Genomic DNA, 20,847 nt, shown 5'->3' with positions numbered 1-20,847 from the left:
AACCAACATAGACACATTAGTGGTGTCGCCTGCTTTTGGCTGCTGCAGTAATTGCTTGGTGGCTGCCGCGCCATGAGCATATTTTGTAGAAAACTTATTCACATGCTAGTTTCGCTGCACCTGTCATTGCATGTTTTTGTTTTTTCTGTTTATAATTGTCGCGTGCACACGATTATTTACACACAATATCATATTTATAAGTTTTACTGTCAAAAGCGCAGTATGCGCGTGTAAGAAAATCGAGAAGGATGCAGCACTCCTGTAGCACTTGGTGGCTTTGCTGTGTAGTTCATTTTCGCAATTTCTTCACGGTCACACACACGTGAACTTCACACATTAGCTCGCTCGCTGTTGACATTGGAATAGTTTTTATTTTTGCTCAATTTCATTTTACTTGTGTTTTATTTCATTGCAGTATAACGCAATTTGTCCCAAAAACGTTAATCAAAAAGCCACGTCCTCAACGCAATCTATAGAGCCATTGTCTTCATCGACGTCGCAACTAAAATCAGCTGCTATGGCACCTGTGGCTGATAGCGTTTCCACGACATCTATAAAAGAGAGCGAGACTGAACCGAAAGCTGGGCCTTTCGGTGGACCCACTCCGGTGTCGCTTAAAACGGGTGCTCATACAGATAGACCTTTTAAATTTGGTGGTAAGTAAAGTGATTTCATTGAAATTTTTTTGGAAAATTTATTAATTGTATTCGTTTTGTAGATGCAACAGGCGACTTGAGTGAAACCAAAATGCCAGAAATGCCTACAGCGCTGAATCTAATTACGGAAGGTAAGCATCTAGATATTACACCTCTCACAAATCGGCGAGTTTGTCAAGATGTTTTGTGTACATCTAAGCAATTTCGAAATAGTTTTGTGGTATATAACTGCGGTTTTTATTACATATAGGTTTAAATTCGATACTTTTCGACTGACCAAGGAAGAAGGATGAAATGCTTAGCTTAATTATGCTATTGCTAAAAACTCGCCATGATCCCTGAGATCGTAATAAATTTTATGTTTTCTGATTTAGTGGGTTTCAATACTGCCCAATTTCGTGTATATTTAACTTTCGAGTTCTTAGTATTGATGTAATTTTTTACCTTAAATTAACAATTGGCTAATCTCTTTATCTTTCTAAGACCAGAGTTGTGGGCAGTGTTAATACTATCCATAATACATTATTCCAAGAATAATACCCATTTTAACCTTCTTGTATACCTACATCTATCCGTCCTACATCTGTATTCGAATTCCAATGCAAGTTACACAATATTCTTTAACGTTATATATAATGAAGATCAAAATATTTACATAAAAATTCAAAATTAACGACCAAACGAAACCTAACCTACGCAATTCATATTAAATTTGAATTGTGATTAACAATTAAATACAGTTGAACTTCCATAACTCGAACTGCTCTAATTCGATGTTCTCCATAATTCGAACTATTCAATAGAAGTCAAAATTCATACAAATTAGCTTCTGTAACTCGGAAGTCTCTCTAACTCGAAGTTTTTTTGTGGATTATGGTGATTCGAGTTAGAGAATTTCCACTGTATATGTTATGCACCATTTCTTATTGTTATTACCTCCCTTTGCCATCCATTTTATATTGATTTTGATTAATAAAAATTATAAATTATTATTAATGAGACGTTAAAAATATGAGCTCTGAATTTTGTAAAGTTTAATTTTTGTTAATTTGTACATTTTAGATCGTACCAAACTAACATTTGAAGATGGTCTTATACCGACATTAACAGCAGCCATAAATGAGCATGAAAAACATGATAGCACTTTTGGAAAAGGTAAGTCAGAAACAATATAAAACCTGTGTATAATATTATTTATTCTCTTTTATTTTTACCATTTTGGTCTACATATGTTAGACGAATCCAATTTGCGTCAGCACCTACAGGTACAAATTGAACCGGACACAGCTGCTTCATCGGACAATGAAACGTTCACAGAATGTCAATCCTACCAAATCGCGTCTGCCAACGATTATGGTTACATAGCGGATGAATATAGCTTTGAGAATTCCGAAATCGAATCATACTTTAGTGCTGCTAATTCAAGAAATGCCACACTCACTACAGCAGAGGCAGATCCATTAAGTGTGACTTTAAATAAAATGTCAGAACAGATTGAAAGTGAACAAGGTGATTTGCAATCCCTTCTCTCAGCTATAAGTGGTGATGACTTGTTGGCGCAGCAAAGTGCACATCCTTTAGATGTAACTTTTGATGAAGAACCAATGGATGTGGATGAAAGTTTCACTGAATTAAAACAAAATGAAATCGTTGAAGTATGTGAGTTGCCCACAACTAATGCTAATGAGGCCGTTTCGAAAATAACAGAACCTGAAGATGTTACAAGTGCCGAAGAGACTGAATGTAAGCAAGTTAATAGTAATATAAACGAAGCTTTGCCTAAAGATGCGACTGTGCCTCAACCCGAGACTGATTTAGAAATTACACAGTCCAAACTTGAGGTGTCATTAAACAGAAGTATCGAGATACCTACATCAACAACACAGAAGAACAACTATGAGTATAACAATCTAGATAGCAGCAGTACTGAAACTGCTTCGGAAGTAAACGCTGATCTTACACAAGCAACAATTGCTACGGCATCACCAACTTCCATTCACTCGGCCAATACCAGTCTGCATCCCATCGAAGAAGAGTTAATGAAATATTCGCTTCGGAACAAACAAGAAACCAATAATTCATGGACTGGTTCACAAAATGCCCTGAATCTAACAGTGGATATGAATTCATCAACGAATAGCAATAAAAGTTCAGCTTCGTCCCCAAGTTTCCCTATAAAGCATAAGGGGAACTCACTCAAACAATTTCCACGCTCACCTACTGCGACCGTGCCAAAAAGTATGGCATTTTTAGAAAAATCGGAATACACTGAGCGCATTGAAACCGAACGCAAAAAATCTACAACCAGTGAGCCGAAAATAGATGGTTCATGCGCAACAGCGACGGTAGACGAAAACCAAGCACAATTTTCAAAACCGGAAAATCTTGCCGCAAGCATTACTAGCACTACGGATATTCCAAGTGAGGCTGTTCAAGATGATTTTGTAGCAACAAAAGCTGCAACCGATACAGTTGCACCTCCAGCAGGTGCCACTTCAAGGAATGTAACGGAAGAAATAGAGAATCTGACAGAAAAATCTGTAAACGAACACCCTAAACGACACAAATTTAATATAACTGCAGAGCCGCAAGAGAAAAGTATTGTTGGAAACAAATCGGAGAGAGATGAGGATAAACGACGCACCTTTAATATGCCAACTGCAACACAAGAAACGGAAGTTGTTATACAAAAAACTGAAAGTGAGAGTGATAAACGACGTACGTTTAACGTATTGGGCTCAAAAGATATAATAGAAGAATGTATTGTTGGAAACAAATCCGAGAGAGATGAGGATAAACGACGCACCTTTAATATGCCAACTGCGACACAAAAAACTGAAAGTGAGAGTGATAATCGACGTACATTTAATGTAAGGGGCTCAGAAGATATAGTAGAAGAGAAATGTGCCAGCGAAAACAATGCTGATACAACTGAAAGGCCTCGTACTTATATTGTATCTGAACCAACATTTCCAATGGCACCCAATAGTGTAGAAACGAATGTGCCTATGGATGTCGATGACACATTGCCCGCAGCTCAAGATGTGGCTGTTAGCCATAGCAAAACAACAATATCTCGAACACCAATGCAGTCTCCCACAACAACTGTTTCTAGTTCGCCACCAATACCGACCCTACAAAATCGTTCTGGACACACACTACCCTCAAGCTCATCACCACCAATACCAACACTACGAAATAGCGCAAGAAACGATAATGCATGCAGTGTGCCAACAGCAGAAATTCATACAACCCAACTCAATATGGATGATGATGCCTTTAAGGTACCACTACCGCCGTCACCAGCATCATCGACGGCATCACCACCAAAGGCTGCCACTGTCCAAAAACGACCATCTATACATGCGTATAAAAATACAGAAGATGTCGTTGAAGCGCTATCAGCGAAGGAGCAAACCAAACGCGATGCCAGTGATGAAAAGGATGTGTTCGCTGGAAATTGTACACCCTCGCCCATGGAAGAGCAGCCATCTTCCACAAGCACTTTCGGAAATTTCGGTACTGGCTTAAACGTGGACGTGAACCAGCAAGAATTTGCAAGTGAGCAATTTGAAAGTGGAAATAATTGTGAGTTTTCATTGTTCTCTTTAACCTATTTCATACACTAACTTAATTAACCGCAAAATATTTCGAAAATTTAAACCGCTTTGCTAACCGCCATTATTATATGTATTTGTCTGCAAATATATGCAAATGTTAGCAACTGCTATGCGTCATAAATGTAGTCACCTCATTATTTCTTCGTTCCAATATGGGCACAATAATTTACCATTAACATCATGTTTGTATTCCCCTTCCTAAGCTTTTACTATTGCGCTTTAAAATTGCTTTGCTGACAACCCACACCCAATGTTATATGCGCTCCACCCTAACTCCTTCCTACAGTACCCTCGTATTGCAATGTCAAATAATAAACAACAACCGGTATTTTCTGCTTTATCCATATATACGTGAAGTCGCCCGATTATTGCTGCATGCCACATAGCTTTTGATTTCATTGCATCCCCACATAAAAACCAAATCAAGGCCATGTCTGCAATTGCTCAGCGAAAGCGCTACATACTAAAACGTAGTCAAGTTTCCTATGACACTTTTTTCCTATTTTCCCTTTTGCTTCCCATTGTGGTTGGTAGTTGTTTGCAGGGCGGTTCTGACCTTCCGCTCACACAAGCAGGCGCGTTTGAACTTGAAAGTGAGAGAAAAGTCCACTGCTAATTTACATATTTATTAGGCAGGTTATTTGGTTGTCACGACACCAGACCAAATAAATACCTTCACATACCTAAGGTGTTTGTGGTGTAAGGGATGATGACGTAAAGCCTTTTCTAATTATTTTACGAAACAGTGCGGAATGGGGCGAAATTAATAATACATGTTTTATGTGTGTATTTAGTTTTTATTTTCAAAAAATCTTCAAAATCGCTACAGAATTAAAATATTCATCCATCTTTTGATGTTTTTTATAAATTTTTAATTCTAAAATAAGTTTACAATATATTGCAAACGTTACTTCCTCCTTTGGTTTTACTATACTGAAAACGATCCACTGTCACTCAACATGCCATACATACGCTTACCTTCTCTTTAAGTCCCAACGGTTAAATTGCGGTGGTCTACTATGCGTTAATACAACTGCGCTTTGTCTATGTCACCCGCTGTTCGCGTTGCAGTTGGTTTGGCCCAGCGATCTCTGCACGTCATGCGTGGTATTTAAAGTCAATGACAACATTAGCAGCATAGACTAATGAGAACAGAACTTTTTATATACATTGAAGCTATTTTCCTCTACATGTTTTTGTTTGCACGCATATTCATACGTTTTTAATTTTATTCAATCTAAATTTGTGTTTTTATTACTCTTGAATATATTTCGGTTTATATATTTATAAAATATACTAATTTTGAGTAATGTTTTTAAATTATTATTATTTTTTTTATTGTATTGCTAACGGTTGCAATACTTTTTTCTCGTATGAAAGTCTATATTTTCATAAGTATTTCCTTTTATTTCTCTATTTTTATTATTTATTATTTTTTCCTAAACAACATACAGTGATTATGTTTTGTTAAAAGAAAATATTTCAAATTGGGCTTCTGACTAAGATTGAAGTATCTCAACTATTTCATTCAAAACCAAATAAGTTTACGCATATTCTACAGACTATCAACTAAATGATCTTAATAAATTTAAAGAACCAGTTTTATTATAATTTTTTTTTTTTTCGAATATAATTTTTAATTTTTCCTGTATATTAAAAAAAACTATAAATAGTTGTGCATATTATTTAAATTTTAATGTGTAACATTAATATTAAAAATATGAATTTGTTTTTAATAATATCCCATTTAAGTATTTTTTGTATACTCAATACTGCCAGTAATGCAACCCTGATTTGTCAATCAGCCCATATGACAAAACCAGTCTCCAGTAATATAATCGCAGTCAAAAGTCAACGTGTGAGAGAGCACAAAACAGAGAGTATAGAAGTAGTAGAAGCAATGTGCTCAGTTCTATGCTCTTGTATCATAAATGCTCTTTGGAGCACTTCTATATTGAAAATACATGAAATGCTGTTAAAAATCTATAGCACATATAATTATATATCTACAGTTGTATATGCAAAATAAATACCATTGATTGACCACACCAACTTGTTGGCCCTTCACTCCCTCGCTCACCGTTGGCATCTTACAAACGGCCAACTCTCACTCGTTCACGCTTACGTTCTCACTCTCTCTCGCTCTTTGGAATATACGTACTATCGCTATTTAGTAAATGCTATGCTACAGGCAAGAGCTAACCAGCACTCAACTCCAGTCACCTATACTGCCCTACACGACATTCTCGCTTATCTGTATGCCATGTAGACTCGTTGGCCGTGTGACTGCTGCTGCTGTTTGCTGGAGAAACCAACTTCTACGTGGAGAATTTTGCCTTTTAGTTTCTCAAGTTTGGTCGTCGACGTCGCGTTGCGTTTCGTTTACGACGTTTACGTTTCTGTTTTATTCATTGTCGTTGTTGCTGCGGTCTCAATTTGGAGTGTGTGATTTGTGCTGAGAATTTTCCACGAAGAAAATTTATCAAAAGCTACAAAAAAGTAATTGCATCAAAATTTTCCAATTACAAAAGTATAAATTTTAATGCATCCTCTCGAGTTTGCAAGTATTGCGAATGCTTCGGAAATTCTCCAATCAATGTAATCGCCCAAAGTATCTAACAGATGCGTGACGTACATGAATTTTGATTTTTTCCGTCTTCGCCTGTCTACCCAAAGTGGTTAAGTGTATAGTGTAGTGCAATAAAGTGGAATTTTGATTGTTTTACTTTTCATCTGCTGTTTGACCGCAACCTTCAATAATTCAATAAATCTTAAGTATAGTGCACTCGTGTGTGTATGTGTAGTGCAGTGCAGTCAATGTGTAAATTTATAATAGTCTAACATAAACTTCCTTGAAAAGTTGTTGCCCTCTAGAAACAATCGTATAGATAATAGTAGGTCGACATTTGGTGTATAAAAAAACGAAGGCGGCGACACATTTACGCGTTAACATCAAAGTAAAAGTTCTTCTGCTTTGTCGTTCGTCCCACCTTAGCCGCATTGTCTTTATGCGCTGCTGCTTTTCCGGTTGTAAGGTGTTGTAAATGAAAGGGCAAATGCGCTCGTAGGGCGGAAAAGCAGGCGAGCCGCTTGAATGAGTCACTCTTCAAATCAAATTTAGAGAAAAAATGCGGCCAACTAATGCGAAGCGCGTCATTGTAAACAAATGCAAAGAGCAATTACACCGAAAACTATGAGTCTTTAAGGATCCACCAAAAATCATTACACATTGCAGTAGTCATACGTACTATCTTTAATTGATAATATTTCCGCCCGCTAAATGTGTACATGTGCCTGCGCATATATTCATATTTAATTACTCATTAATTTGAACGACAATTCAAAGTTGTCGCTGCAAAGAGTATCTCCTCATCTTTGCATCATACTGTATTATTGGTTGTTTTTTTTATATTTTTGGTGGCCTTTTCTCGCTTTTTGTGCCAAATCAATTGACTTGATGTTATTCACACTCATTCTCCAAACGAATTTCTACATATGTACATGTCTTCTTCCATTTCCTTGCCAGTCTTCTTCTTCGTGTTTGACTCGACTACTTGTGTACGCGCTCATGTGTTCCAAGTTCTAATTGTGCGCGCTCTTAGTCATTACTCGTGCAGACTTTACTCGTTTTCTCAGTCTCATAATACGTTGTTATTTCATTGCTTGTGTTTAGTTGCTCTCATAATTATTTGTTTATTTTCGTAAGCGTTATTGTTATAATGCAGCCGAGGCTGCAGCAAAGATGACATGATACGAAACTCTTTATTCTGAGAGAGCGCTGTAAAAATCCACATTTTTTATAACATTTGACAATGATCCCGCTATGTAAAAAAATAAATTGGGCATTTTAGAAATAACTTTTGGGTATTTTAACTTTTAGATATTATTTTTAAATGCTCTGTTCCCTATTAGACTTATATCATATATAAATAATTAAGAAAATAAAAACATGATTTTTTATAAATTCATGCAACAAAATATATTAATTTATTAACATAAAATATATAATATATTAAATATAATGATGTCATTTGATATATTAGATGTCATTTGTAACAAATAATAGCAAAAAAAATAGTTTCACACAGTTTAATATTATCAGTGTATTTCCCTAAAATTATATTTCGCACTGATTTTGTCATATACTTTTACCGGTATTACTTCTGGCATCCCGCCTTTTCTGTCAAAAATTCCTTCAACTCGCACTGCTACCAACTTAAAATGAGAGATCAGGGAATTTGGTTTGAGGGAAAATGAGAGAGTTTCGTATCATGTCATCTTTGGCTGCAGTAAGCAAAGTTAACAAAAAGTCAATTATTTTTTTTATCTGCAACTAATAAGAAATACAAAGTTTCTGCAAATTGGTTTTGCATGTTTGTTTACAATGGGAATTTTTAAATTTCCCATTTCATTAAAGTGCGATTAATTTATTTCTGGACCTTAATCTGCTCTCAGTTGTGATGCTGTTCCAATATTTATATAAAATCATGCTTTCTGTTGTATTGCTTGTTTTGTCATATTGATACGCCCACGAGTAATCAATCTCTATCAGCGTTGACGACAAAACAAGTAGTTTTGTTTTGCATTTTTTTTCTTCCTTTGTACAAACGGAAAACAAAGGGATCTCTAAAGTGTTAGTTGTATTGATTTTGCATTGGCATGTGAAGGTTTAATGATTTTAGTTACCATGCTATATGGCATGGTTGAAAAGGGGGGAAGCATAGAACTACCTATTTATATTACTATAAATGTTTGAACTGTGGTAAAGAGTAAGAAATTAATGAGTTACCGTTTGGAGAGCTTGAGTTTGATCAAATTCATATGAATTCCTTAAGACATTTCTTCTTCACTATAATTTAATTTTTCCTCTAAATCTAATAAATCTAACCCAAACAGTATTTTTATTAGTACCACGTTAACTATTTGAATATTAAACAGTATTAATTAATGTATTGTAAGACTTATAAATTAAAAAAATAATTATGTTACAATACTCATTAATTTTTGAATGTAAATTTTTAAAAATTTAATTTACAGATATTCTAACAATTTGTGTTTTCAAATATTTTCTCAGATTTTCGGTCATATGTTGTCGTCTTAAGTATCTCAAATATATTATTGTTTTTAGATCTTAAATAAACTTCCTATAATGTTTGGTAAAGAGAATCGAAAAAACTGGGTCTTAATTTGAGTTTAATAGCCAAGAATGTGGGGCATTCCATAAAATATACAACTGCATATTTGGAGAATGTCAAATGTCTTTATAACAACAACATATAATAAATGAAAAAACAATTCTAAGCAATTAGATGCTAAACGCAACAAAAAAATTATTCTCGAAAACACGCAAAAGTGAATTACTATATTTAATATACTTACGAGTAATTTATGATAATACTATATTCATTAATTTTTTTTAACCACTTATTTAATCAAAAAATGTCTAACAATAACTGTGTGTTTTATTTTATTTACTTTTCATGCACGCCCATCTGTAATGTGAAACTCATTTGAAATCTCAGTAATTTTGAATCCATCCGACTTTGATTATCTACTCACAAAAGGCAATAATAGCGCGCCAATCGATCGCAATTCGATTTTACTGAAATTCGATCCGTTACTCGGTCTGCCAGTACCTGCGAATCAAGTGCAACAACAACAACAACCAACAAAACAAACGCCACAAATATTGCAAAACATTTTAGGCAATAATCTAGCAAATTTAAGTCCTACCATCGAAGAGGACGAAAACTCATCATCGGCGTCCATATCATCCCTTGGCAATAATCAATCGTTTGTGGTTGAGACAGATAATAAGAGGAAATCAAACAAAGAGGAGATTGCCAAGTCCAAGCAGAATTTGAGTAAAATTTCGGCAACAAAAGAGCAGCAACGCCAGCAACAACAACAACAACCAACTGTTTTAAATGTAAATATAAAATGTTGGAATTAATTCGAACGGTTTTCTATAAATATATTTTTTTCTATCCAACACACAGAAGCATGCCAGTATGAGTGTCGACGTGATTAAGGATATGAATATCGACAACGATTGTAACAAAACCTTTGAGAATTCCAAGTAAGTATAAGAAAATGACAAGCGTAAATTTCTAATATTTATTGGGTTCATTGACACTCAGTGTGGTATTGTACAAGTCACAGTTGATGTTTAGCATAAAATTCTTAAAAGAACAATTTCGTTACCTTCTGGTAAGCAATGATAAGCCTGTGAACGCATTTCTTTTAGAATACTTCCTTTACGAGTCTTCCATAACTCAAACTTCCTTACTCGCAATAGAAGTAAAATTTCATACAAATTTCCTTCCATAAATTGAATTCTTCGATCAGGGGTAGAATACAAAATATATCGTATGGAGAAAACTATTATATTACACAAATGGATTGTATAAATCTTGTAACAAGAGCCAAAAGCCAAACAATAGCAAACTGCAACAAACAAAATTGCATAATACATGTTTTAACGTATATACTTAAAACTTTATGCAAAGCAAATAAATAAAATTGTGTATAAATCTATATTTTACAGATTTTTGAAAAATTGTATGTCCTAATGAAAGCTCGAAGTTTTTTTGTGGATTATGGTGGTTCTGGTATTTGGAATGTAGTCGTGGTTGTGAACTGATTTGACCCATTTTCAAAACATATCATCGGATGGGAAAATGTTACAAACCGAATTTCATTTGAATTGGTCGAGTAGTTTCGGAGATATAGTTTTTGACCTATAAGTGGGCGGAGACAGGCCTATGTTCCTTACTAAATTAAAGCATTTTGAGTAGTTTTCAAGGTAACCTTTGTATTAGAGGTGGGCGTGGTTATAATCCGATTTATTACATTTTTTTAACTGTATAAGGAAGTGGCTAAAACAAACGACTCTAGAGAGTTTAATTGATATAGCTTTCGCAGTTTACGAGATATGCACAAAAAAACTTAAAAGGGGCGGGCCACGGCCAATTTCCCAAAAAAAAAACATCCAAATAAGCCCCTTCCTAAAGCGATCCCTTGTACCAAATTTATCGCTTAGCAACTTTGTTGCGAAAGTATAAAAATATATTTCTTTTTTAACTAACTTCTCCTTATAAAATACGATTATATTAATTTTTGCTTAAAAGTATTTAAAAGTTTCAAACTAACCTAATTTTTTTTTCTTATTTGCAGCTCACAGCCCGATGAAAAACAATTCAACTACAAAATGGATGAACTCGAGAAGAAAATCAAAAACGAAGTGTAAGTCATTGCCCTTAGGTTTTATATAATTTTAATTACAAAGATAAATATGTATAATTATCAGTGGCGCCAACATTGGCATGACAAAACACTGTAGGTGGAGACTGAGTGGTTGCAACTTCATAATAAAGCCGAAAAATAAAATATTAAACAAAATTTCGCTATATTTGGCATATCTACAAATTACCGTCTTAATGCTGCCATATACAAATTTATTTTTCTTTGCTACTTTTGCAGTGGTATAATGCCTGCTATTATTTTTTTCCTTTTTCAGACTCAAAACAGAAGATATCGAAAAGAAATTGAAAGAAGCTGAACAGCGTGAGGAGGCATTAATCAAGCGGATAACGGAAAAAGACAAAACAATAACAAAAATGACGTAAGTTCCTAAAATGCAAGCGCCCACTCTTCAAATATTTTAATTACTCATGTTTGCCTGGTTGCTAATTCAAACAAATTTTTCACTTTTATATTTTATCATTTTTTTCATTTCCTTTTTTCTGAATATGTACAAAAATAATAAAACGAAATTCGACAACTTTGCGACGCAGCGGTGTCATTGAAGCGTACGAAAAAGCAATTGCTGAGCTAATCGCTGAAAAAGAGCAATTATTACAAAACTACGAGAAACAGTTGGCGGAGGTCAAGGCGGATCGCGACTCGAATTATCAACATCTCACGTCACTCGAAACGACATTTGCTGATCTGCATGTGTAAGAAAGCGTAGCTTAATTTTTTTCATTGTTTTTGCTCACTTGTTCACTATATCTTTGTTTGTCCAATCAACCAAACAGCAAATATGGCAAAAGCAAGGAGATGACGCTGCAGCTGAAGTCGAATGAAGAGCTCTTAGTGGCAGAGAAGCGACAAATACTGGAAAATCTGCGACTACAAGAGCAGCGATATGACAAAATGAAGAACCATGCGATGCAGCAGCTGGAAATGTAAGCATAGCTTTGAATAACATTTATTTTTGATCTATCTATAATAATTACTTCTGTTTACTTGTCGCACAGCGCTAACAAAAAGCTCGAATCGCTTAACAAAGAGCACAGTATCGAAACAACAAAACTGAAAGCATTACTCAAAAAGGAGGAAATCTCACGTGCCTCTGTCAATGAGCAATTACAACAAAAGTCGAGAGAAAATGCGGAGCTGGTTAAGATATGTGATGAACTAATTAATGGACAGGGAAGTTAAGTGATTTTAGCGTTCAACGTCGTCAACGCAGCGACCTATGTATATCAAGTGTTTGGCCGATGTGCATATACTCTCAATTGATGTATGTGTGTTTTGTACTTGTTATGTATGAGCTAAGCACAAAAAGCGTAGCATTACATTGCATTACAATTACTCGTTATTAATATAATTTTAGTTGCCTGATTAGCAAGCAATGGCGGAATAGTAGTAGAGTGTTCGCGTACGTGCGTGCAACATTCAAATGCCTGATGCGCTTAAGAAATGCATTCATTCAGTTCGCAGTCATTCACAAACATTTGTGTGATTAATTTAAGAATTTGCTCTCATGTTAATATTTAATATAGTTTTTTTTTTTAATTTAATTCTCTTTTTTAATTGTCCACCTACATTTACATTCACAATGATTCTCTTTATACTTCTTTGCCGCATATATAAGTAATAATTGTTAAGTAAGTTTTTATGTGAAAATGTGTAGGCAAATGAGTTAACGACTGCGCTGATTACTTCATGGAAATCAATAAACACACATAAACAAACATTTAAACACGAATATTATTACCTCGAAACGGATGTGTACATGCATGGAAAAGGAGGCAAAAGAAAATTATATGATTCTATCTCAACTTGTTGTATGTTATGTAACGCATTGTAGCATTTGCATAGTTATGCGGTGATTGTACTGATTTGATTTACACTACAATGGCAACTAACTGTATAATCTCTTTAAATCGTAATTTGTTTGTTTGAAAACTCGAAATGTTAAGAATTAATTTGTATTAAATTGTATTAATTTTTAGTTTTCCACCAAACTGCCGAGCCTAAAATACATATTAATATTAAATTGTATAATTTGCCGATTTTATTTATGTTATTTTTATACTAAATATCTAGTTGCAATTAAACATGCTGAAACTCTATGCAATATACTGTTTTTTTTTTTTTTGTTTTAAAAAAATTTAGTCAAGTCTCCACCTTTGAAATACATTGTATATGTTAACGACATACCCAATGCGGCAAGAAGTAGAAAATTATTTCAATTGCGTGCTACAATTTTTACTGCTTTTTTGCTTTGAAATCCTTAGCACGCTATGTAATTATGCTTACGAAGCTATTGTTCTGAACATTTCACTCTCAATTTTATCTATGAAAATGAAAGTAGTATGAAAGCAGCGAACATGTATATCTATATAAACTGACTAGTTAATATGTTTTCCTTCTAAATTTTCAGCATTTTATTGCATAATCACATATTATTTTTAACATCAAATATGTGTATGCATTCAACACGTCTCCAAGAGCTGTGTTCAAGATTTCACTTTTTCGAATTGAAAAGTAAAATGTTGAAATTTTTAACGACGTGTGCTTATTGTTGTTATTTTCACGAAAGAAAACTACTTATTTTAATTGATTTATTTATTTAATTATTAATTTTTAACTTGCAAATCATAACATAATTGTATTTCATACATACACACTTACATAAGATGAAAGGTAGTTTAAACTCGAATATATCTTCCAAAATAGTTTACAATACACTTAACCAAAAGTATAATCTTTTATAAAATTATCTAAACAAATTCACTTCTCAAATACATACATACGTACTTTATTACTTAGCAACTTGCACGCACATACTACAAATGTGTCGTTTAAATCAACTTTTGACATGTGTCAGCTGAATTTATTTGCGAAAATGCAAAATTTAAACTTGCTCGTAACCTAAACATGTTCAAAAATTGTTTCAATTTGCGAACTCAAGCTAAGGAACGGCATCAAAACACATAATTATAAATTTTGAAATGCATGACATATTTAAAAAATTGTTTTAATTAACACCACACTATTACATACATATATATTGATAATGTATCTAATTGCCTCGAAATACAAAAAAAATCCCTACAATTCATTTCGGTGAACGCAAAATACTTACGCGAAATTTATGCAAGGAAAATGATGAATAAGGAAATATTTTTTTATGATACTAAACTAAAAACACATACACAACTGCATATAACCTAATATAAATACGTATGTATAAACAAATGCAAAATGAAACACATGAGACCCTATGTAAGATTTTGGAATAATTTAAGTTAACGCTTTTGGATTGATTTATAAACACATATGCACCGTATATGTATATGTATGTGTGTTTTCTATGGATTCGCTGTTTTGTTGAAGCCATTCTCTGTAAAATCGAGAGAAAATATGTAAGTGGAAATGAATTGTATTTAAGTATTAACAATAATGAAAGTAAAAAATACAATATACCTATAACTGAATTGCACATTGTAGTTTATCTAAGAGTGACGTAAATAAGTTTAAAGAAAAGTTGATTTAATCGTGGATGATATTATAAAAAAATAAAACATTAATAAATACTTATATACAATCGAACAATTAAGTCTTTTTACTTTCGAACATCTGGTAATTTACACTCGTATAAATTAGAGATTAACATATTGTTGTTGTTGTAGCGGCAGTTGTACCCAAACCTGTTTGAACCGGTAAGCCTAAATTAATTGTCATCGGAGTCACCTAACGGGAGGCCCAGAAACGAGCTGTTCCGACGGTGCGGGACCAAAGGGAAAGTGATATTAGATAGGTGGTGTTTAAGGGGCATGTAAAAAGGTGGTTGGTGTCATGTGCGGACCCTTTGCATGCAGCGCTTACATATATTGAGTATGTCGGGGTTCAGTCTGGATAAGTAGAAGTTTTACCTTCTAGAGTTTCCAGAACGAAGTTGCGCGAGTGTCACACTAGTTTCGCACACGTCACATATGGTAAACAATCTTATGTACATATACCAAATTTGAATTCATCTATTTAGGAAATAGGACATCAAGCTCTGCACTTTTTTATAAATTCTTTAATTTCCTGTGCGTAAGAAAATATACATAAATGTTTGCTAAAACTGTTTGCATAAAACACAGAGCTATTGAGTGAAAGAAACGCACACGCTTCCCATGGAGTCTCACCGTAAGTTGACTGTAGCGACAATCATAAAACGCAACATGAAACAATTATCGATTGTTGCAACATTGTATAGTTTGGATTATAATGAAACAATTCCCAAAGGTTATCAAGAGACATTCTCACTTTCTTTAAATTTTATTGTCCCATCTTATAAAATACATTGTTTTATACAATCTATAAACTATATTAAATAATAATAAGTAATTTCCTTGAAACTATCGAAAAAATAGAACTATAAAAAAAGTCGAATATTTTGTGTATTTGCCTTCCGATTAATTACACTGTAACCTACATATGTACGCATGTACAGCCAATATGCATGTGTATGTCAATTAAATAAATGAAGAATAGAGCACATTCATCTTCCACTTAAGGTCAATTGTGTCCAGACAGATTATATAATATTCCATTGAGCTTTTGACGCCAATATCAACAGCATCGGCATTTTATCATGAACTTTGAAGGTAAAGTAGTGCTAATCACGGGAGCCAGTTCCGGTATCGGGGCCGCCGCTGCAGTAAAATTCGCCGAATTGGGAGCGCAACTAATTCTTAACGGGCGTAATGAAGAAAATTTAAAGGCCGTTGCAGAACAATGCTCTTCCGTTGGTAAGAAACCACATTTGGTGATTGGAGACATATCAAAGGAAGCTGACGCGGAACGACTTTGGCAGGAAACTTTGGAGAAATATAACAAATTGGACGTGTTGGTTAATAATGCTGGCATACTTGAAATAGGCAGTATTGAAAATACCAGCCTGGAACAATATGATCGTGTGATGAACACCAATTTACGTGCTGTGTATCACCTGACAATGTTAGCTGTGCCGGAATTGGTAATGTCAAAAGGGAATATTGTTAACGTATCAAGTGTGAATGGCATACGTTCATTCCCTGGTGTACTAGCATACAATATCTCTAAAATGGGTCTAGACCAATTCACTCGTTGTATTGCTCTGGAGCTTGCTCCAAAAGGTGTTCGGGCCAACTGTGTTAATCCTGGTGTAATCGTAACAAATATACACAAACGCGGCGGTATGGATGAAGAGACATACCAAAAGTTTTTGGAACATTCAAAAACTACACACGCCCTTGGACGGCCTGGTACCGTAGAAGAGGTAGCAAATGCAATTACATTTTTAGCCAGTGACTTGGCCACTTTTACAACTGGCACCAGTTTGTCAGTAGATGGAGGACGTCATGCTATGTGTCCACGATAAGAATATATGTATGTACATCAGATGTTGAGAAATTTGTTAATGTATTTGTTTTAATTTGTACGAAATTTATTTATGTACATATGTTTAAATGAAATGTAATTCAATATGTTCATAACATTTTATAAATTTTAAATTGAATTCAAACGTGTTAATTGTATGTTTTTTTTTAATCTTGTTGAAAGCTATATTTGGGTCGTTTGTTTCAAAATTAACGAATTTAATTTGAGAAATTAAAAACTAACCATTACATAATCTTTGATCAGTAATAATATTTTTTTTATTTTAGAATAATAAATAAGAGTTTTAAAGCAACAGGTTTATTTTGTGTAAACAAATGTCAAAACAACCCTGCCGGTTGACTTCGATCTGTGCAAGGGAAAACAGCTGAGGAATTGAAAACAAACGGCGAAAGAGCAAAGCAAAACCGATGCAAGGAAATAAAAACAAATAACATTTATCTCTGGGCAATTTATATAACGATCAGTTGAGATTCTGTTATCAACATAAAACCATGAACTTTGCGGGAAAGGTTGTGCTCATCACTGGAGCGAGTTCTGGTATAGGAGCAGCTACTGCAATAAAATTTGCAAAATTAGGTGCCTTACTTGCACTAAATGGCCGCAATGCCGAGAATCTAAAAGCCGTCGCAAGCCAATGTGCTTCCGTTGGTAAGGAACCACACTTGGTTTTAGGCGACATTTCCAAAGAAGTTGATACCGAATGTGTTTGGCAGGAGACATTTCGAAAATACAACAAACTGGACATTTTAGTTAACAATGCCGGTATAATTGAGACAGGTAGTATCGAAAATACCAGCCTAGAGCAATATGATCGTGTGATGAATACTAATTTACGTGCTATATACCATCTAACAATGTTGGCCGTACCCGAGTTGATTAAAAGCAAAGGCAATATTGTAAACGTTTCAAGCGTCAACGGCATACGATCATTTCCTGGTGTATTGGCTTACAACATTTCGAAGATGGGAGTGGACCAATTTACACGATGTGTTGCTTTGGAATTGGCCACTAAGGGTGTGCGTGCGAATTGTGTTAATCCTGGTGTGACTGTTACGAATTTACATAAGCGCGGAGGCATGGATGAAGAGACATATAAAAAGTTCTTAGAACATTCACAAACAACTCATGCTCTTGGTCGACCTGGAACAGCAGATGAAGTAGCAAATGCAATCACTTTTTTGGCAAGTGATTTGGCCACTTTTACGACTGGTGTTAGTTTGGCTGTAGATGGTGGTAGACATGCTATGTGCCCACGATAAGTGCCCACAATAATCGAGTGGGTTGTACAGAAAATTGCATTTAATTTCTTTTGTTATACATATGTAAATGTTATGATATTAATAAAGAATTTTGTACGTTACAAATAAAAAATGAACATAAAGTCAAATATACAAACATATATATGAATTTATATACATCTACACATATACTTATAGTTAATTTATCGCCGCACATTTAAATAGTAGCAACATTGATAAAGCCTTCAAATACTATTTGCTTGCTCTCTGTCAAAAACATTAACCAGAACGTTCCTATGTAGATACATTTATTCTTACTAATGTAGTGTTTATGTTTATAAAATAATGTTGGTATAACATAAGATTTCTTGATTTGGATTTTCACTTTCGCTTTAAAGTATTTTAATTTATGTTTTTTTTTATGTATATACACACACATATATTTGTTTGCTACATGCACACCCCTTTGATGGACAACTGGTAATTTAAAAATATGCGAAAACTGAAAATCATTTTGTTTTCTTTTGTATTCCATTAGTGTCGCTTGTGGAAAATCTGCTTGCCCAATTGTCAAACAAAACAAGTTTATCAAAATACATATCATTGAGCGTAAAAATAGTCAAATACAATTGCCAGCGAGTGTGAAAAGTCGCTCCAACAAACAACATATATGTATTTACATTTATTTGTTATTCAGTAGTTCCCAAACCAGCTTTACTTGTTTGACATATATTATTATCTCAACCGTGAGTTACTAAAATGTAAAATTCGAACAATTTATAAAAATGATAAATGTTATCATTTAAAGAATTTAATTATTGAATAAACTAGTCTTAAAATCAATTGAAATATTTAACAGTTAACCCCCATATTGTATAAAACGGTTGGCAAGCACTGATGGCTAAGAGAACAGTCCAGTGGGTGTGAGAGCGGGAGATAAAGTAGAACTTCTATGTACACATACACACACCTACGTACGTACATATGTATACATTGTATGAGCGACTATGTACAAATTTACTTATGTAGAATCGATTCGCATTTTAAATGTTTTCTACTTGTACAGCAAGTCGAATAAACAATATTAATAGGCAGCTGATTTGATAGACCTAACGTGATCACGTCTCTTAGAGCTGTTCAGTGCACAACGCACAGTTTTCGTTGCTCATTCTTGTATATCGGTTGTGCCTTCAGCCATTTACTTTACCATACATATCCATTTGTACGAAGTTAGATAAATTTTGTTGTGTTGTTGTGCATAATGTTTCCAATTGGATTTAATCACTCAATTGATATAGAGGAGCCAGTGGTTATTCCACCACCGCCATCTCCTTTAGATTTTAAAAATAAAGTTATAATTATCACTGGCGCTTGTTCTGGCATTGGCGCCGCAGCCGCCATGGAGTTTGCCAAATGGGGCGGCCTACTCACTATAGTCGGTCGCAACAAGGAGAGCTTACGTGCTGTTTCGGACAAGGTCATTGATGTACACGACCACTCACCATTGACGGTGCATGCAGACATGATCAATGAAGAGGAGGTACGCCACATTGTCGATAAAACCATAGCCACTTATGGACGTATCGATGTGCTTGTTAATAGCGCGTCCGTTATTGAGATTGGCAACATTGAAACAACTACAATTGCTCAGTACGATCGCGTTATGGATGTAAATATGCGTGCAGTATTTCAGCTAACATCACTGGCTGTGCCGTATCTAATCGAGACGAAGGGATGCATTGTTAACGTATCAAGCATTAATGGTTTGCGCTCATTTCCCGGTGTGCTCGTCTATAATCTTTCTAAAGCGGCATTGGACCAATTCACACGTTGCGTAGCGCTTGAATTGAGAGATAAAGGTGTACGCTGTAACTCTGTTAATCCGGTAGTCGATGTTACGGAAATTCAAAGAAGTGACGATGATATGGATGATGAGGCCTACCAAAAGTGGTTAGAACATTCTAAAACAACACACGAGAATGGACGTGAGGGACTGGAAGAGGAAGTGGCTGGTGTGATCGCATTTTTGGCCAGTAATATGGCGAATTTCATAACTGGTGCCAGTTTACCAGTGGACGGTGGACGCCATGCTATGTGCCCGCGTTAAGCGTCCGTCTAGGAGCAGGAATATATCCATTCGTATTAAGCAAACCGCATTTGGCATTGTGTACTATTAAATACCATAAAGGTGCTGCATGTTCTTAAAATATGCATCACGAATTGAGTTTTATTAGATATGTAAGTGTTCCACACATAAAGACAACTACACATGTTAAACATTTACATCGTTATATTTCATAAAACGTAATAATAAATTTTAGTGTTATATTATTTTCAAAATACTTACGTTTTTTTATTAAAATGGTTTACATATTTCAAAGCTTCACCCATTACATTACGATCAATCAACTTTTATTTCCAATGGCACTCAATCAATTGTTCACAGATTCTTTCATGTGTTAATTGGCTGTAATTGAAAGTGGTGCAGCAAAATTATCAATAACATGCATTAATATGTACATACCTACCAATATATGTACCTAAATGACAATGAAAGTGTTTTTGTACTACGACGCCTCAGTTCATTTTCGTTTTTGATAAGCTGTGGAGTTTTTAACAGGAGGCGCATTTCCGGAAGAGCTATATTCAAAAATAGTTGTATTAATTATG

At 34.5% G+C, this 20,847-nt stretch overlaps 4 protein-coding genes and 1 long non-coding RNA gene across 13 annotated transcripts in view; 4 read left to right on the top strand and 1 right to left on the bottom strand.

The window, feature by feature from the left end:
* The window catches only part of LOC105213100 (transforming acidic coiled-coil-containing protein 1), a 25,858-nt gene extending 12,195 nt beyond the window's left edge, over nucleotides 1-13,663 (top strand). For 6 of the 8 annotated variants that reach the window (XM_054236113.1, XM_054236112.1, XM_011185664.3 and 3 more), the window contains 11 exons: nucleotides 416-656; nucleotides 719-787; nucleotides 1,719-1,811; nucleotides 1,893-4,244; nucleotides 9,799-10,205; nucleotides 10,276-10,355; nucleotides 11,453-11,521; nucleotides 11,796-11,900; nucleotides 12,073-12,234; nucleotides 12,316-12,465; nucleotides 12,538-13,663. In XM_054236113.1, coding sequence (XP_054092088.1) covers nucleotides 518-656; nucleotides 719-787; nucleotides 1,719-1,811; nucleotides 1,893-4,244; nucleotides 9,799-10,205; nucleotides 10,276-10,355; nucleotides 11,453-11,521; nucleotides 11,796-11,900; nucleotides 12,073-12,234; nucleotides 12,316-12,465; nucleotides 12,538-12,721 — 3,810 coding nt within the window. In that variant the 5' untranslated portion in view covers nucleotides 416-517 and the 3' untranslated portion in view covers nucleotides 12,722-13,663. Of the gene's footprint in view, nucleotides 1-415; nucleotides 657-718; nucleotides 788-1,718; nucleotides 1,812-1,892; nucleotides 4,245-6,636; nucleotides 6,776-9,798; nucleotides 10,206-10,275; nucleotides 10,356-11,452; nucleotides 11,522-11,795; nucleotides 11,901-12,072; nucleotides 12,235-12,315; nucleotides 12,466-12,537 lie in introns of those variants that run through there. The other 2 variants (XM_011185660.3, XM_054236114.1) reach the window with 2 other exon arrangements.
* LOC128924159 (uncharacterized) lies at nucleotides 13,066-20,847 on the bottom strand. Of its 2 annotated transcripts, none has more exons than XR_008472855.1 (3): nucleotides 20,706-20,847; nucleotides 20,525-20,644; nucleotides 13,066-14,912 (listed from the first exon to the last, which is right to left on the bottom strand). It is a non-coding gene; the product is annotated as an uncharacterized LOC128924159 (long non-coding RNA). The 2 variants fall into 2 exon arrangements; XR_008472854.1 differs by having other exon boundaries at nucleotides 20,702-20,843.
* LOC105213102 (uncharacterized oxidoreductase TM_0325-like) lies at nucleotides 15,791-17,071 on the top strand. Its single transcript, XM_011185668.3, has one exon. The coding sequence runs from the start codon at nucleotides 16,152-16,154 to the stop codon at nucleotides 16,917-16,919; it is 768 nt and encodes a 255-aa protein (XP_011183970.1). The 5' UTR covers nucleotides 15,791-16,151; the 3' UTR covers nucleotides 16,920-17,071.
* LOC105213103 (3-oxoacyl-[acyl-carrier-protein] reductase FabG-like) lies at nucleotides 17,213-18,338 on the top strand. The gene has a single exon (XM_011185669.3). The coding sequence runs from the start codon at nucleotides 17,431-17,433 to the stop codon at nucleotides 18,196-18,198; it is 768 nt and encodes a 255-aa protein (XP_011183971.1). The 5' UTR covers nucleotides 17,213-17,430; the 3' UTR covers nucleotides 18,199-18,338.
* LOC105213104 (3-oxoacyl-[acyl-carrier-protein] reductase FabG) lies at nucleotides 19,191-20,519 on the top strand. The gene has a single exon (XM_011185670.3). It carries the CDS (start codon nucleotides 19,439-19,441, stop codon nucleotides 20,282-20,284), a length of 846 nt encoding a protein of 281 aa, XP_011183972.1. The 5' UTR covers nucleotides 19,191-19,438; the 3' UTR covers nucleotides 20,285-20,519.

Source organism: Zeugodacus cucurbitae, chromosome 2 (genome assembly GCF_028554725.1).
Source record: "Zeugodacus cucurbitae isolate PBARC_wt_2022May chromosome 2, idZeuCucr1.2, whole genome shotgun sequence".
NCBI lineage: Eukaryota > Metazoa > Arthropoda > Insecta > Diptera > Tephritidae > Zeugodacus > Zeugodacus cucurbitae.
Note: the sequence above shows the minus strand (reverse complement) of the source record. Positions and strands in the feature narration are given on the sequence as shown.

What these genes read in the sequence shown, in the direction of transcription:
- LOC105213102 (XM_011185668.3), top strand. Translation starts at nt 16,152, where the DNA reads ATGAACTTTGAAGGTAAAGTAGTGCTAATCACGGGAGCCAGTTCCGGT.
- LOC105213103 (XM_011185669.3), top strand. Translation starts at nt 17,431, where the DNA reads ATGAACTTTGCGGGAAAGGTTGTGCTCATCACTGGAGCGAGTTCTGGT.
- LOC105213104 (XM_011185670.3), top strand. Translation starts at nt 19,439, where the DNA reads ATGTTTCCAATTGGATTTAATCACTCAATTGATATAGAGGAGCCAGTG.